Source organism: Mobula birostris, chromosome 10 (assembly GCF_030028105.1).
Source record: "Mobula birostris isolate sMobBir1 chromosome 10, sMobBir1.hap1, whole genome shotgun sequence".
NCBI classification, from domain to species: Eukaryota; Metazoa; Chordata; class Chondrichthyes; order Myliobatiformes; family Myliobatidae; genus Mobula; species Mobula birostris.
Genome location: NC_092379.1, coordinates 43,732,670 through 43,749,763, shown reverse-complemented (window position 1 = coordinate 43,749,763; position 17,094 = coordinate 43,732,670). Strand labels below are relative to the sequence as shown.

At 46.1% G+C, this 17,094-nt stretch overlaps 1 protein-coding gene across 1 annotated transcript in view; it reads left to right on the top strand.

Annotated features, from left to right (window-relative positions):
* The window catches only part of LOC140203642 (serine/threonine-protein phosphatase 2A 65 kDa regulatory subunit A beta isoform-like), an 84,876-nt gene that overhangs the window by 42,748 nt on the left and 25,034 nt on the right, over window positions 1–17,094 (top strand). The window contains exons 14-15 of the mRNA XM_072269690.1: window positions 612–754; window positions 3,538–3,629. Of these exons, the coding sequence (XP_072125791.1) occupies window positions 612–754; window positions 3,538–3,629 (235 nt within the window). The remainder of the gene's footprint in view (window positions 1–611; window positions 755–3,537; window positions 3,630–17,094) is intronic.

Sequence of the window (17,094 nt, the reverse complement as noted above, 5' to 3'; positions counted from 1 at the left end):
CATTACCTCTCGGGTCTTAAACTCAATCCCACGATTGATGAAGGCCAATGCACCGTATGCCTCCTTAACCGCAGAGTCAACCGCATAGCAGCTTTGAGTGTCCTATGGACTCTGACCACAAGATTCCTCTGATCCTCCACAGTGCCAGGAGTCTGACCACTAATGCTATATTCTGCCATCATATATGACTCGATAGCCGAATTCCGCTCTTGCGTCTTATAATCCTGGTTCCCTCTTGGCTCGGGTCACCTTGTCATGGAAGAGATCCCAGTGATGCTGTCTGCTCTGCACCCACACTTTGTACATTTCAGCCGTCCTGCCTTCCTGTTTCTAAACTCGCTCGTACATGGCAGAAGGGGTAGTCCAGCGATTACAATATACCAGCACTTTTTCTTTACAACTTGTCTATTGATCTGTAAGTCTCCGTTGCAGGACCTCATCTCTCTCCTTGCGGGTGATCATTGGTGCCAGTGTGGACTATGCCTTTTTATCATGGGGCAAAATACATTCTGAGCGTCGCACAAATCAGATCGATGATCTTTCCTTCAGTCTTGCTTCGTGAAGTTCGGGGCTGTGAATGAACATTTGCATTTTCTGCTGGTTTTTTTTAGGTGTTGTCTGAAGCCTGTGGCCAAGAAATCACAGCAAAGCACATGCTGCCGACGGTTCTCCAGATGGCAGGTGATCAGGTGGCAAACATTCGCTTCAACGTGGCTAAAACATTGCAGAAAATAGGACCGGTTTTAGATGCCAGGTAAGTATTTGAGTTGGGGCTTATAACCCGGCCTGTGGAGAATGTTTCACCTCCAGTTTGGAATGGAAATTGAGACGCCACTGTGGTGGCATTTAGTGATGGAGTCGCACCGTCTTTTGTACCCACAGGTCCAATCCGGCCAAGACCACCGTCTCTGCCGGTCCCATCATCCCAGGTTCTCAACCTGGGGTTCATGGACCCCTAGCGTAATGATCCATGGCACCAAAATAGTTGTGCACCCTTGCTCTAAACCTTTCCTGCCCGCGTACCTGTGCTTATTGAAGTTGTTAATGTGCCTGCCTCAACCAGTTCCTCTGGCAGCTCATTCCATGTACTGCATGGGGGAGGGGCATAAACTTAACCCTCGGGCCTCCCCCTCCCCTGTGGTGTTTGCCTCACTTTCCTGCTTGACCTTGATCCTTTGGTACCCTTAAACGATCTTCTTCTCTATCCAGAGGTTAAGGCCATAAGACACAGGAGCAGAACCAGGCCGTTCGGCCCATCGATACTGCACGGCCATTCCATCATGGCTGATTTATTATTCCCCTCAACCCCACTCGCCTGGCTTCTCCCCTTTTTTTAAAGAAAGGACATCCTCACCAAGAACATTTAGTAGCCCGTTTCTACCCTCCAAATTACCTGTTTAAGGTCTCTCCACTGCCTTTGTATTCCAAGGGCCTCATTTTACTACAGCTTTCCCAAGCAATGCGCAATATTCCTTTGGGTTCTGGATATAGTCAGTTGTACTGTATAGAAGCATGACCTCTTGTCCATTGCATCTATACTGACAATCACTCCTTGCTATTGTAAACCCACTCAGCCACACTAACTCCACATCCCTCTGTCTTGCTCACTGAACCTGTAGAACAGGCCCGTTGGCCCACAATGTTGTACCAAACTAATTCTTCCTTTTCAGTCCGGACAAAGGGTCTGGGCCTGAAACGTCACCTGTTTATTCATTTCCATAGGTGCTACCTGACCTGCTGAGGTCCTCCAGCATTTTGCGTGTGTTGCTGTGGGTTTCCAACACCTGCAGACTTTATAAATAAAGCAGCGCCTAATTGAACCGTGTCCTTTTGCCCGCACGTGGCCGATATCCTCCATTCTCCGCACGTTCATTTGCCTGTCTAACAGTGTCTTAAATACTTCAATGCTCACACAAAACGCTGGAGGAACTCAGCAGATCAGGCAGCGTCCATGGAAATGAATAACCAGTCGCTGTTTCAGACCGTGACCCTTCATTGGATCGTAAACACTTGTTCTTGTTTCATACCTGCATCCACTTCCACCAGACCCGTCGGTGTGTTCCAGGTACTCAAATCCTCAGCACATCTTTGAGCTGTTCTCTTCTGGCTTTTACATCTCAACTGTGAGCCGTCTGCCTTTGCCTCAGAATTTTGTAAACTTCTGTCAACTCGTCCCTCCCTCAGACTCCATCACCCTGGAGAAAGCAACCTCTCCGGTAACATCTGCAGTACCAGCCAGCATGTCTTCTGTACCTTTTTCAGATCCTTTAAAGAGCTGGCCAGAGCTGAATTCAGTACTCCAAATGTGACCTAACCAGAGGTTTATCACTGGCAACGTCCTGTAAACATCTTCTATACCTTCTCCAAAGTCTCCACACCCTTTAAAGAGCTGGCCAGAGCTGAATTCAGTACTCCAAATGTGACCTAACCAGAGGTTTATCACAGGCAACGTCCTGTAAACATCTTCTGTACCTTCTTCAAAGTTTCCACGCCCTTTAGAGGGGAGACCAGAGCTGAATTCAGTACTCCAAATGTGACCTAACCAGAGGTTTATCAAGTGACTGCCCAGGTTTTTGTTCCGGCCTGCACCACCACCACCTCCTTTGGCAGCTCAGCTACCAACTCCTGCATGAAAAGTTTGCTCCTCCAATCTTCTTTAATACATTTTCCCTCTCTCCTTCAACCACTGATGGATAAATCCTGGTTAGAAGTGAAAACCGCACAGTGAGATTTCAGTTAACGCCACCACCATCCTCATCAGCATGTGACGTGGGCGATCGTGGTCTCTCCATGGCCACGGTTGTTCTTGGCAAATTATCCTGCAGAACTGGTTTGTGCCATTGACGCCTTCTGGGCCGTGTGTGTTTTTACAAGATGAGGTGACCCCCCCCCCCACCCCCCAGCCATTATCAGTGCTCTTCAGAGATTGTCTGCCCGGCATCAGTGGTCGCACAACCAGGACTTGTGATCTGCACCGGCTGCACACATGACTGTCCACCATCTGCTCCCACGGCATTGCGTGACCCTGATCAGGTGGGGGGTCTCAAGCAGGTGTTGCACCTTGCCCAAGGGTGACCTGCAGGTCTGCGGAGGGAAGGAGCACCCTGCACCTCCTTTGGTAGCAACGTATCTCCACCCCGCCAACCCGTCCGGTGAACGATTTTTGTGAAATTGTGCGTTTGTGATTTGATTGGAATTTGTGTGGAAAGCAATAACAGACGGATTGCATTAAAAGGAAGTTTATGCATTCAGTGCCCCTTCTCTTCAACGGCATAAAAATGCGGCATCCGAATTATTCTCCTTTTGCATCCACTAACCCAAATGAGCTCAGCTGCAGTTTGTGACCGTACTCTGCTAGTTGAGCTCTGACCTGTATCTGGCCAGTAAACGATCAGTTGTGGTAGTGGGAGCCTGCGTGAGAGGCAGAAAGAGGAGATTTTAATCTGGGTAATATCCAGTATCGCTTTAGATTTAAGTGAATGTGCTGCTGTCTTGTTTTGAAGGTCACAGGTACTAAAACTTGCTTTTAAATCACAGCACTTTACAGAACGAGTTCAAACCAATATTGGAGAAATTGGGTCAGGACCAAGATATGGACGTAAAGTACTTTGCGCAGGAAGCCATGACTGGTAAGCTGTGGCTTTGGACCCAGCTCGGTACGAGCATAAGCATTCTCCCTTCGAGCAGTTGTGGCCTGCATTGTCCCAGAGTCTGTCACTGGGTCTCTGAAGATGAGCACAAGACAAGATGGGTGTCTGCTGGGTTCCTGCTGTGGGGGCACTGATGGTAGAAAAGGCTCTTTAAGATAAAGATGTGTGTTTTGTAATCTGCACGTGTAACGAGTGAGGGTCGGGGAAAAACATGCAGTCCTCAGCACGTTCATTAAAGGGGATAAAACACAAATTATGGATTCAAAACTCTGAACCAGCAAGAGGGTTATTCGAGCTGCTGGAACAATGCTGTGATATTTGGAACTGTTTCCAGTTAAAGGGATTTACTAATTGTTCAGAATTATAAACCTTGTTATAGAGCCAAGCATGAAGTTCTCAGTTCTGTCTCTTACTTGCCTCCCTGTTTCTGGAAGCTGAATATTTTAAGAACCAATCCAGAGTTTTGAGTACAATCCTCAGTAAAGAGTTCTGTGTTTATATTAGGTGATTTTTAGGGTTTAGGAACGGGTGTTAAAATCTAGTGCCAGACATCCCACCCTGCAAAAACTCATTTCAGGGAGGTAGCAGTACGATATGGAGAGCAAGCTGTTGCCCCATGTAGCAAGCTCCCCGTCTGCATGCACCCAAAGGAACGGCAGATTGAGTTTGGTACCAGGAGCACCACAGGAGTTGTCATTCAGCGTAGGACTGCCTTAGGGACTCCAGCTCCGGGTTTACTCCCGAAGCCTTCCCTGTGAGTGGGTACAGCCGCAAGGCAGCAGAGGTTTGAGATCAGAATTTTCCTTCTCCTAGATGAGCTGACGAGTCCCATCTCCCCGAATAGGTCTTGAAGCAACAGGAATTAAGAGTTGGCAATGTATGAATTCACTTGCAATATTTTAGAAATGACATACTCCATCGCTAGAATTCCCACAAGTTGTCGTCATAGCTTACAGATAGATGCGTGTTCTGATTATCTTCAGAAACGTTCCCATTTTGTCTCCTTTTAATATCTAATCTGCATGTTTTCCTTCTTATCTAGTGCTTGCCTTATCATAGAAAGGAGTGAAGAAACGGCTGTCCAGACTTGCAACGAGATCTGCCGCTGACATCTTTGAAAACCTTCTTCACTCTCTCTTTGTACCGTATAGGAAAAAGGAAAGTTACGTCACATCCGGAGTTTCTCCAGTTGCCGGACGATTTCCCTCCACGCCTCTCTGACGGAGTGGGGAACCGCGTACGAGGCAAGTGACAGCAGTGGTTTGCCATTGCCTTCTGCCGGGTGAGTTTCCAAAGAGATCACCAGCTCGTAACCCAGCATGGATGGAAAGCGTGCATGGGAGCCGGCTGGATTCAAACTCGGGGTGACGCCACTACAGCATCAGCCGGGTCAGCCTACTGTATGATATGGGGACTACTTTATGTTGTAGTAACACATCGTTGCATGCGCTATTAGGCGCACATTGATACGTATGTGTGTGTTCTGCATCATTTTCTACTAGTAAAGAACCATGAAACTTCGCTCCTGTCTCCAGCATTTTTATTAATAGCATTGTTGTGTAGCCAGGCCACATACACAACACTCTTTAAAGAATTACCCCTGGAAATGTAAATGTCTCGTACGTAGTGTCACTGGATTTTAGCTGCCTTGTAGATTCTAGTTCTGCAGTCTTTCTGCTGTCTCAATTTAGCTTGAGATATCAAGCTGTCTACTTCCCCTATTTATTTTCATTGACTGTAGTGTACCCAGTGGCATTGTGTATCCGATGGGTTTAACTGTTAACAAGGATGTGAGGTTATTAGCTTTGCTGCTCTGTCGACAGTCACTTGTATCCAGTATGCCTCCTCCTCCTTTCCCAAAACACCTTCGCTTGTATTCCCAGCATCCAGTGGCAAATGCTCGAATTCAAACTGAAGATGTTGTCCAATCTGAAACTGTTCTCGGATGGGGTGGCAGAGGAGGGGCCCAGTGAGGGGCCCACATTGGATGGGCCTTGGCTTGGGGAAGTGGTCCACATTAATGGGTCCTGACCCTGATGTAGGAGAGGGTTTCGCATTTGATGGGGCCTGGTGAAGGGGTGGGTTCCACATTGATGGTTCCTAAGGTGGGGCCCACATTTAATGGGGCCTCATGTGTCTGCACTCATTGTCCCCACGTTGCTGAATGATGTGCTATAAGTTTTGACCTACCTTAATTTCCCTTTTAATTGTTTTCAACATTAAAAGAAAGAGTGCCCGTTAGACAGTTATTGAAATGACTTTCAATGCCGACCTCATTATTCCAGTGACTTGAACAGCAGTGCCAGTGGATGCTGTAATTACCTGATGGTTTGGTTCGGCAGCCATTGCTTCTGTACATATTAGTTAAAGTAGATTTTTCAATAGCTAAGCTTCTCTTCCCGACCAGAATTACACAATATTGTATCATTCCAGTGGTCTAGTCACATTTGGGATGCCATTTCAATATTGCAAATCACGTAATTTAATCTCTGTTAGCTTTTTGAATGATTTTAGAGATTGTGTTAGGCACGTTTAACCTGTTACCAGTGGACGTCTTTCTCCTAATTTGTATATTACATCATTCTTTTGACTGCTTTAATTAATAAAGTGGATTAAGGTAAACGCTGCTTCGTGTTGCACACCAGAGAGCTGCAGGATTTACCGCCTTGCGACTTTTGCGGAGCAGAAACTCGTAAAAAGCATGTCATGTGTTTCGTTTCCTTTTAATTTTTTCCTTCTGTTACATTTCTTTTTGAGGTAGCTTTCTGTGCTGTTCACTGGGTTTTAGACCAAGGTCTTGCACACAAATCAGAGTTAGTCACTGAAGATTTAGTCAATGTGGAGAGACAAGTACAGCAGGGGAACGGGCCCTTCACCTCTTCTCTCTGGCGTCTTCTCTCTTCATCTCTTCCTAACAAAAGCCCCAAGCCCAACCTTAGTGTCCCTCACCAAAGAAACCTCCCCTTAATCATAAGACCATAAGATGGAGGAGCAGAAGTAGGCCCATCAGCCCATCGAGTCTGCTCCGCCATCCAATTCTTCCAGTCATCCCCATTCCCCTTGCCTCCTCATGATGCCCTGGCTAATCAAGAACCTATCTATCTCTGCCTTAAACACACCCAATGATTTGGCCTCCACAGCCACTTGTGGCAACAAATTCCACAAATTTACCACCATCTGACTAAAGAAATTTCTCCGCATCTCTCTTCTAAATGGATGTCCTTCAATCTTGAAGTCGTGCCCTCTTGTCCTAGACTCCCTGACTGTGGGAAATAACTTTATCATATCTAATCTGTTCAGGCCTTTTAACATTTGGAATGTTTCTATGAGATCCCCCTCCCCTCATTCTCCTGAACTGCAGGGAATACAGCCCAAGAGCTGCCAGACGTTCCTCTTATGGTAACCCTTTCATTCCTGGACTCATTCTCGTGACTCTTCGCTGAACCCTCTCCAATGTCAGTATATTCTTTCTAAAATAATGAGCCCAAAGCTGCACACAATACTCCAAGTGTGGTCACACGAATGCCTTATAGAGCCCCAACATCACATCCCTGCTCTTTCATTCTATACCTCCAGAAATGAATACCAACATTGCATTCGTCGCGTTCACCACCAACTCAACCTGGGGGTTAACCTTTAGGCTATCCTGCACAAGGACCCCCAAGTCCCTTTGCATCTCTGCATTTTGAATTATCTCCCCATCTAAATAATAGTCTGCCTGTTTATTTCTTCCACCCAAGTGCATGGCCATACACTTTCCAACATTGTATTTCACTTGCCACTTCTTTGCCCATTCCCCTGAACTGTCCAAGTCTCTCTGCAGGCTCTCTATTTCCTTCACCTATCTTGGTATCATCGGCAAAATTAACCACAAATCCATTAATCCCATAGTCCAAATTATTGACGTACATTGTAAAAAGCAGCAGTCCCAACACCGACCCGTGGAACTCCACTGGTAAGCAGCAGCCAGAATAGGATCCCTTTATTCCCACTCTGTTTTATGCCGTTCAGCCAATGCTCCACCCATGCTAGTAACGTCCCTGTAATTCCATGGGTGCTTATTTTGCTGAGCAGCCACTCGTGGGCACTTTGTTAAAGGCCTTTTGAAAATCCAAATACACCAAGTCTACTGCATCTCCTTTGCCTACCCTGCTTGCAATCTCCTCAAAAATTTGCAGTAGATTTGTCAGGCAGGATTTTCCTTTCAGGAAGCCATGCTGGCTCTGGCCTATCTTCTCATGTGCCTCCAGGTGCTCCGTAATTTCATCCCTAACAATCGATTCCAACAATTTCCGAACCACTGATGTCAGGCTAGCAGGTCTGTAGCTTCCTTTCTGCTGCTCCGACCCTTCTTAAATAGCAGAGTGACATTTGCAACTTTCCAGTCATCCAGTACAATGCCGGAATCTATCGATTCTTGAAAGATCATTGCTAATACCTCCGCAATCTCTCCAGCTACTTCCTTCAGAACCCAAGGGTGCATTCCATCAGGTCCAGGAGATTTATCCACCCTCAGGCCATTAAGTTTCCTGAACACCTTCTCAGTCGTAATTTTCACTGCACATACTTCACTTCCCTGACACACTTGAGTGTCCGGTATACAGCAGATGTCTTCCACTGGATTCTAATTCTCGATGTTCCCACACTCTGAGACTCCCACCTTGCATTGTTATCTCTGCACCTCCTTCCAAAAAATGTCAAACCACCTGCCCAATCTCCTGTTTAGTGAGTAACAATTTTTAATCGCCCAAAACACTGCTGCCTTGTTCTAACATGCACCAAGACCTTTCATCCATCTCTTCTGTCCTCACCAAACAACCCAAACACCTGGTTAAACAACATTTCAATCTTAAGACTCTTGCTTTCAATCCCGTCTCCTGTTTCTGCATCCTCTCCCACTCCTACAATTCACCCCACCCCCAGTCTCTGCACCTCCAATTCCAGCATCTTGTTCAACCATGACTTTAAGCACTCTGCTATTGATGACTGTGCCTTCAGCTGTCTGTGTCTCAAGCTCTGGAATCCCTTCCCAAAACCTTTCTGCCTCTCTCCCCACCTCTGTGATGCTCCTATGAAACTTCCCATCGACCAAACTCTGGTCACTTGTTCTAAAATCTCCTTTCATGGCCTGGTCTCAAATTGTATTTGATGATGCTGCTGCTACCAGAGTCTCAGGACCTTTTGCTGTGTAGCTGTCAGTTCCAGTTCCGTCATAATTCACCTTTAGGCTCATAGGCCACTACAGCACAGAATCAGGTCCTTTGTCCTGTGCAGTACATCCCAAACTATTATTCCACTTAGTCCCAGCTGCCTGCACCTGAACCTTGCCCTCCGTACCCCTCCTATCCATGTACTTATCCAAATTTCTCTCAAATGTTGAAATCAAACCCTTATCCACCACTTCCTTTGGCAGCTGATTCCACATTTGCACCACCCTCTGATTTAAGGTTCACCCTTAAGTATTTCACCTTTCACCTTTAACCTATGACCTCTAGTTCTAGTCTCACCCTGCCAGCATGGGAAAAGCCTGCTTGCATTTATCCTATCTACATCCCTCATAATTTTAGATACCTCTATAAAATCTCCCCTCATTCCCCTACACACCAGGGAATAAAGTCCTAACCTATTCAACCTTTCCCTATAGCTCAGTTCCTCAAGTCCTGGCAACGTCCTTGTAAATTTTCTGTACGCTCTTTCAATCTTACTGATATCCTTTCTTTCAGTAGGTAAACAGGACTGTACACAATACTCCAAATTTGACCTTACCTTTGTGAAAGATTGTTTCTTTACATTATAAACACCAATTGTGTTTTTATAAAACGTATCTGAAAGTGACTTCAGGCATATTACTATCTTTACCTGCTTTTTATTAATTATTTTGGTCAGTTTCCTCTTTTGTGTTCCCAAGTCAGGTGGGCGTCACTTAAATGTTCCTTAGGCCAAAGGAAAGGAGTTAAGGGCAATTTATACTTCTGCATTGAATTAGTGCCACAGGTACGGCGTAGCCGCGTACCCTACGCTGTAGCCTGACGTACACCTCCCCAAAAATGTAACCACGCGTTGCGGTGACGCAGACAGCAACAACTGATTGGTTGGCTTGATAGCATCGCATTTCCTCCTGTGCATTTCTGGTTGCTTCTTGTCTCTCAGTGGCCGGACAAGCACAGAAAATTCACCCTCCTTCTGCCTCAATCCATTCAATGCTCGTACACACCATCTCCTCCCACGTCTTCCCTCCTTTCTGCGTCGCAGTAACTTCAATAAAAGTAACTCTTGTTCAACATTTATTAGCTCCAACTGCAACATGATGCGCTCAGTTTCAGTCGCCACTGCTTGAAGTACACGAAGAAACTCAACACAGTGGCATAGAAACCCCATCGCCAACTAGCGTTTTGGCGGTGAATTGCAGAGCGACGCGGACACACCAGTGCAGAAGTATAAATGCTCACAAGGGCATAGACCACTTGCGTAGGCTACGGCATCGGCTACAGGTTAGAGCCGACGCAGAAGCATAAATCAGCCTTAACGGTGGGGCGGGTGGAGAAGGGACAAGTGGAGGCCAAGTCAGTCAGATGACGTCTTGCATCTGGCTTCGATCGGCTGTTTCTTTGTGGCAACTATTCACCTGTCTCTCTGCTGAGTGCACAGATTGTTCTTAATAGCACTTGTTGATGTGGAAATGTCTTCGGTACCATTGTATTATATGGGAGTTGAATTCCAAAACACTCCAATTGGCTCAACTAATCTGTCTCAGTGTTTTGCCCCCCACCCCATACAAGAAAATAGTACTGATCATATTTACCCAATCAGCTCCTATATGACTTTAGACTTGTTTCCATCATGCACCTGTCCAGTCTTTCTGCTGCAACTGTGAACTGTGAAAACAAATTCCATGGCTTCTCCAATATCTCCGGTCTTTTGTTTGAAGTTTCTTGCATTTACTGCTGTATTCATGGGCCTTTGCAGTCGATCCCATGACTACTACTGGTCCATCTTTGCAACATTTGAGAAAACACTGTCATTGCAGCACACTGGGTTCCCTTTGTCCTTACCTACCAGCCCACAAGCCTCTGTATCCAGCACATTACTCTCCAAAACTTCTGCCATTTACAGCGGGATCCTACCACTAAACACATCTTCTCCCTCCCCCCACCCCTGACTCTCACTTTCTGCTTGTCCACTCAACCCTCCCCACTGATCTCCCTCCTCCACTTATCCCTGTGAACTGCCCCTAGACCACCTCCCTCACCACTATTCAGACCCTTAAACAGTCCTTCCGTGTGAGGCGATAGTTCACCAGCAGGTCTGCCTGGGTCACCTGCTGTAACTTGGTGCAGCCTCCTCTACATTGGTGAGATTCGGCGTAGATTGGAGTATCAAATATTTGAGCACCTTCACTCTATCTGCCACAAAAGGCAGGGTCTCCCAATGGCTATCCATTTCAATTCAACTTCCTATTCCCATTTTGGCGTGTTGGTTGTCTCCTCTACTGCTTGAAGAGGCCACACTCAGATTGGTGGAGCAACATCTCATATTCGATCTGGATAGCCTCCAGCCTAATGGCACAAACACCGAGTTCTCCAATTTCCAGTAATCTTTCCCCACTCCCTCCTCTCTGTTTCCAGCCCTCATGCTGGCTCCTCTCTTACCCTTCTCTTCACTTCCTCTGGTTCCCCCCTCCTCCTTCCCTTTCTTCCATGATCTCTATCAGATTCCCTGTTCTCCAGCCCTTTACTTCTTCTACCTATCACCTCCCAGCCTCTCACACCCCCCTCCCCCTTCCCCCTCACCTGGTCTCGCCTATCACCTTCCAGCTTGTACTCCTTCCTGTCCCTGCACCACTTTATTCCAGCTTCTGTCCCCTTCCTTTCCAGTCTGTCCTGATGAGGGGTCTGTTTATTCCTGTCCAGAGATGGTGCTTGACCTGCCGAGCTCCTGTGTTAGTGTGACCTGTGCTGTTCCAATCAAGAAAGATTCCAGTTTCAAGGTCACTCAAGTTAAGAGCAGTGGGGTAATCAGGTTGTTCTCACTGAATCCTGTTCTTCATTGGTGTGTTTTCTTGCAGGGAGTGCTGTTGGAGAGAAGTCGAAACACACTAAATAAGGAGAAGTATGTGACCCAGCATGGAGCAGTGTGCAGGGGAGCCGGCTGGATTCGAACTGGGGACCTTTCGTCCCCAAGTCGGACTCTGATGCCACTACACCACCAGTCGGGTCACAGGACTATAGATGGGGAAATGCAAGCAGACTTTTTCCACTGAGGTTGGGTGGGACTACAACTAGAGGTCGTGGGTTAAGGGTGAAAGGTGAAAAGCTTAAAGGGGAACATGAAGGGAAACTCAGAGGGTCATGAGAGTGTGGAATGAGCTGCAAATGCAAGTGGTGCACGCAGACAACCCACCCTGCAAAAACTCATTTCAGGGAGGTAGCACCATCAATTTGCGAGAGACTCCTGGAACTTCCGGGAGAGGTGGGATAGCTGCAATAGAGTAGCTCCTTAGCAGCTAGCCGGCTAGTTTAAATAACGTTAGTTATGATAATGAATGAATGACACCTGTTAAGCTCACCTCAACATGTCTTTTACAGTCTTAACCCCCCATGGGCAATAGAAAGGTCACTGTTACAAGCAGTGCAGCGAGCAACACAGTCATTATTTTGACCCCTGTTAGGCAGGGGTACTCTTTAGTGTAGTCTGGGGTGAAGTACGTTTTATATTTTCTTTTTGCTTTTTGTGGAACACTCTGCCATCCATCTATACTCTCTCCCTGCGCCCCCTCTCCCCTCCCACCTCCTCCCTCCACCCTCTCCCCTCCCCCTCTCTCCCCCCCTCCCATCTGTGTGTGTGTCTCTGTGTGTGTGTGTGTGTGTGTGTGTGTGTGTGTGTGTGTGTGTGTGTGTGTGTGTTTGTGTGTGTGTCTGTGTGTGTGAAAAAAATCCATTTCCAGGATATCGTACATAATTTGCAGCCATCAGGGAGCCGCTGTCAATGTGCGGGTGACTCCTGCAGCTTCCGGGAGAGGCGGGATGTCTGTGCATGTGAGCTGAATTTCAACATTTAAGAGTAGTTGGGATGGGTACCTGGATGGCAGTGCTGTGGAGGGCTATGGACCCAGTGCAGGTTGCTGGGAGTAGGCAGCTTAAATGGCTTTCTATGAAATAGATCAGCCTGGGGCCTGTTCCTGTGTTGTACTTTTCTATGACTCTATGACCTATGGAAAGCTATCTTAAGTATGAAAAAACAGTTCCAAGGGAAGCTAGAGACAGAATCGGATGCACCTTAGCTTTGGCAGAGTTTGCATGCTATTACTTCCTACAAGGTGAAACCTAACATCATAAATGGCTGAATTAAGATGAATGCCTTTTATGTACACTTTGAAAGGCAGAATAAAATTATACATGTGTAATTCCCTGCAGCATCTTATATCTGTTTCAGAGGCCGACATCTGAACAGCTTTCCAGAGGGTGAACCCTGACAAAGCTTCAGGCACAATGGTGCACCTGGCAAGGCACTGAAAACCTGTGCCACCCAACCAACCAGTTCTACAGGGAATGAATCTCATTGGCACTGAAAACCTGTGCCACCCAACCAAACAGTTCTATAGGGAATGAATCTCATTGGCACCGAAAACCTGTGCCACCCAACCAACCGGTTCTATAGGGAAAGAATCTCATTGGCACTGAAAACCTGTGCCACTCAGCCAACCAGTTCTACAGGGAATGAATCTCATTGGCACTGAAAACCTGTGCCACCCAACCAACCAGTTCTATAGGGAATGAATCTTATTGGCACAGAAAACCTGTGCCACTGAACCAAGCAGTTCTATAGGGAATGAATCTCATTGGCACTGAAAAGCTGTGCCACCCAACCAACCAGTTCTACAGGGAATGTATCTCATTGGCACTGAAAACCTGTGCCACTCAACCAACCAGTTCTATAGGGAATGATTCTCATTGGCACTGAAAACCTGTGCCACCCAACCAACCAGTTCTATAGGGAGTGTATCTCATTGGCACTGAAAACCTGTGCCACCCAACCAACCAGTTCTATAGGGAATGATTCTCATTGGCACTGAAAACCTGTGCCACTCAGCCAACCAGTTCTACAGGGAATGAATCTCATTGGCACTGAAAACCTGTGCCACCCAACCAACCAGTTCTATAGGGAATGAATCTTATTGGCACAGAAAACCTGTGCCACCCAACCAAGCAGTTCTATAGGGAATGAATCTCATTGGCACTGAAAAGCTGTGCCACCCAACCAACCAGTTCTACAGGGAATGTATCGCATTGGCACTGAAAACCTGTGCCACCCAACCAACCGGTTCTATAGGGAAAGAATCTCATTGGCACTGAAAACCTCTGCCACTCAACCAACCAGTTCTATAGGGAATGATTCTCATTGGCACTGAAAACCTGTGCCACTCAACCAACCAGTTCTATAGGGAATGTATCTCATTGGCACTGCACTCACCCTTGCACCAGCTGGTCAACAACAATGCCTACGTCAGCCTACTGTTTATTGATTATAACTCAGTGTTCAACATCATCATTCCTTCATTACTGATCAACAAGCTTCAAAACCTGAGCTCCTGTACCTCCCTCTGCAACTAGATCATCGACTTCTTGATCGGGAGATCAAAAATAACATCTCCTCCTCCAAGACAATCATCAAAGATTTATTGTAACTTATTTATTTTGTTTTCTGTATTGCAGCCACAAACAACAAATTTTACAACATATGCCAGTGATAATAAACTTGATTCTGATTTTATAATGAAGGTCCACGAACAATGCATCATTATGCATTTTAAGCACTAGTTATTTTGAAATTTGTAGCAATTTACTGTCTTTGGGCTGTACTTTTGCAACTTTGCACTTTAAAATTGCTGCAAAGCAGCTAATTTCCTGTCATATGAGACAGCATTAATAGACCTGGTTATGGTCTCACTGGAGACTTTGTTCCAGGAGGTCATCATGCCCTTAACAATAAGTACTGTAGAACTGGTGAGTAAGGCGAACAGATTGAAATTACAAATGAGGCTAGTATGTGGATCCAGACAACACCAAGGAAACTCCAGTCCTTGTATCTATTCAAGAGACTGCAGAATGGATGAGCAAAATTACCATAGTACGATGGTAGAAAGAATACATTTTCCAAAATCCCACCTCTTTCTTCTTGAGGTTCCCCTCAACTGGAAGGAAGTAAACGTAACCCCACTCTTTAACAAAGTTGGGAGAAGACAATTGCAGAGAAAATACTTAAAGCCTATCATTGAGTGAGTGGCAACAGCACATTTAAAAAAGTAGGACTGATCAGAATTGGCGTGTAACTTGTTCAAGTTTGCTGAGAATTGATGAGGAAGACAGCTATGCCGCTCATTAGACTTTCAGACCTTGAATAAAGTGCCACAGAAGAAATCATAAAGCACATGGGATTGAAGGAAATATTCTTGTGTGGGTTGAGGATCAGTTAATAAACAGAAAATAATGACTAGGAATAAATAGGTCACTTTGAGATTGGGAGGTTGTTGACTAGTGTTGCAGGAGTTGATGTTGAGCTCTAATATTCAGTCAATATCAATGATCTTGTTGAGAGGGTTTACAGTGATATACAGTATCCATGTTTGCTAATGATACAAAGTTGGGGTCTGATGATGCAGAGAAGTTTTAAATGGATGTACACACAAAATGCTGAAGGGACTCAGCAGATCTATGGGAATAAATAAACAGCCGATGTTTTGGGCCAAGACCCTTTATCAGGGCTGGAGAGGAAGGGAAAGATGCCAGAATATGAAGGGAGGAGTAAGGGAAGGAAGACAAGTTTGAAGGTGATAGGTGTAGACAGGTGGGTGGAGGAGGGGTGAGGGAGAGAGGAAGTAACAAGCTTAGAGATGACAGGTGGAAAAGGTAAAGGACTGGAGAGTGGACCATGGGAGACAGGGAAGGAGGAAGGGCACCAGAGGGAGGTGATAAACAGGGAGGAGAGGTAGTAAGAGGCCAGAGTGGGGAATGGAAGGGGCAAAATTACCGGAAGTAATTCAAGTAAGAGAAATCAATGTTCATGCCATCAGCTTAAAGACTACTTAGTTGGAATACGAGGTGTTGCAGTGTGGGATAAGGGAACAATGAGGGTTGGTGGCAGTGGTTGGGAGATCTCCAGAGTCGATGAGGTTGCTGGTGGTGTCAGAGACAATATCCTGATGGTCCCAAGTGAGGTCCTTTTCAAGGGGTCAGTAAGAGGAGGTGTCCAGAGAATTGACACTTGGTCCCAAGATTCACAAAGCTGAATGGTTGGGTAGGCCCATTGTTTCTGCCTGCTCTCGCATCCACATACCACAACTCCATTTTATCCCTCTTGTTTCAGTTGCGTCCCACCGACATCTGCAAGTCACCTTCCAGCTTCTTACATCATTCCCCCCTCCCCCATCCACTTGGCTTCACCTATCACCTTCAAGCTCGGTCTCCTTCTCCTCTCCCTACACTTTTATCCTGGCATCTTCCCACTTCCTTACCAGTCCTGATGGAATGTCCCAGCCTGAAGCATCAACAGTTCCTCTGGGACAACAGTTGTCACCCCCTCATCTGATTGTACGGAGTTTATTGCCCTTTCTGTGTTTGGATCTGTTTGATGTGCAGGCCAAAGGCTCACTTATTATCATGTACAACTCTGAAATTTGTTTTCCCCAGATAGCCATGAAACAAAGAAAAAACATGAAAGTCATTGAATGGCATCCTGATCATCAGCCCCCCCCCAAACCACCCCTCCCTCCACACAGAAAATGGAACAACAACATCCCCAGCCCACCCCCCACACAAAAACCAACAGAACATTTTACCCCCAAACACCCTCCCCTCGCACAACAAAATGAAAAGAAACAGGTGATATAAAAACAGAATATAAAATCCCTAAGTCTGACAAAGTCCGCAGTCCTTAAACAGGGGCCTAAACCTGATGGTCTAAACCAGGGGTTTCCACCCCTGCTTGGTTAATGGTCAATTAAAAAAAAGGTTGGGAGCCCCGAGTCTAAAGTAAGACTACCCATGTCAGTGGGCTACAAGTATAATTGTTACTATCACACATTTGCTTCTGGTGCAAAAGGAAAGAAGATGTTCAAAGTTATTTCCGTCTTTAAACTAAAGTTTCAATTTGATATGGGCAATCATTTCCATTCTGCAAATCATCCATATGGAAGCATTGCTAATAGACTATAAAAACATTTTAGAATAAACCACCCACCAGCAGCCCTGCAAGCAGAGGCATGTACTCGATTATCGCAAGGCGCACTCTCCATTTGGCATCTTCTGCTAATTCTACAATGGCTGGCAGGAGAGACTGTGATAACTGGCGAATTCCAATAACTTCATTCACGCAGTCCAGATTGGAGATAATGTTCAAATGGACCTCAGGGCACTAGGAAGGAAAGGCAATTTTCTGAGTACAGCAA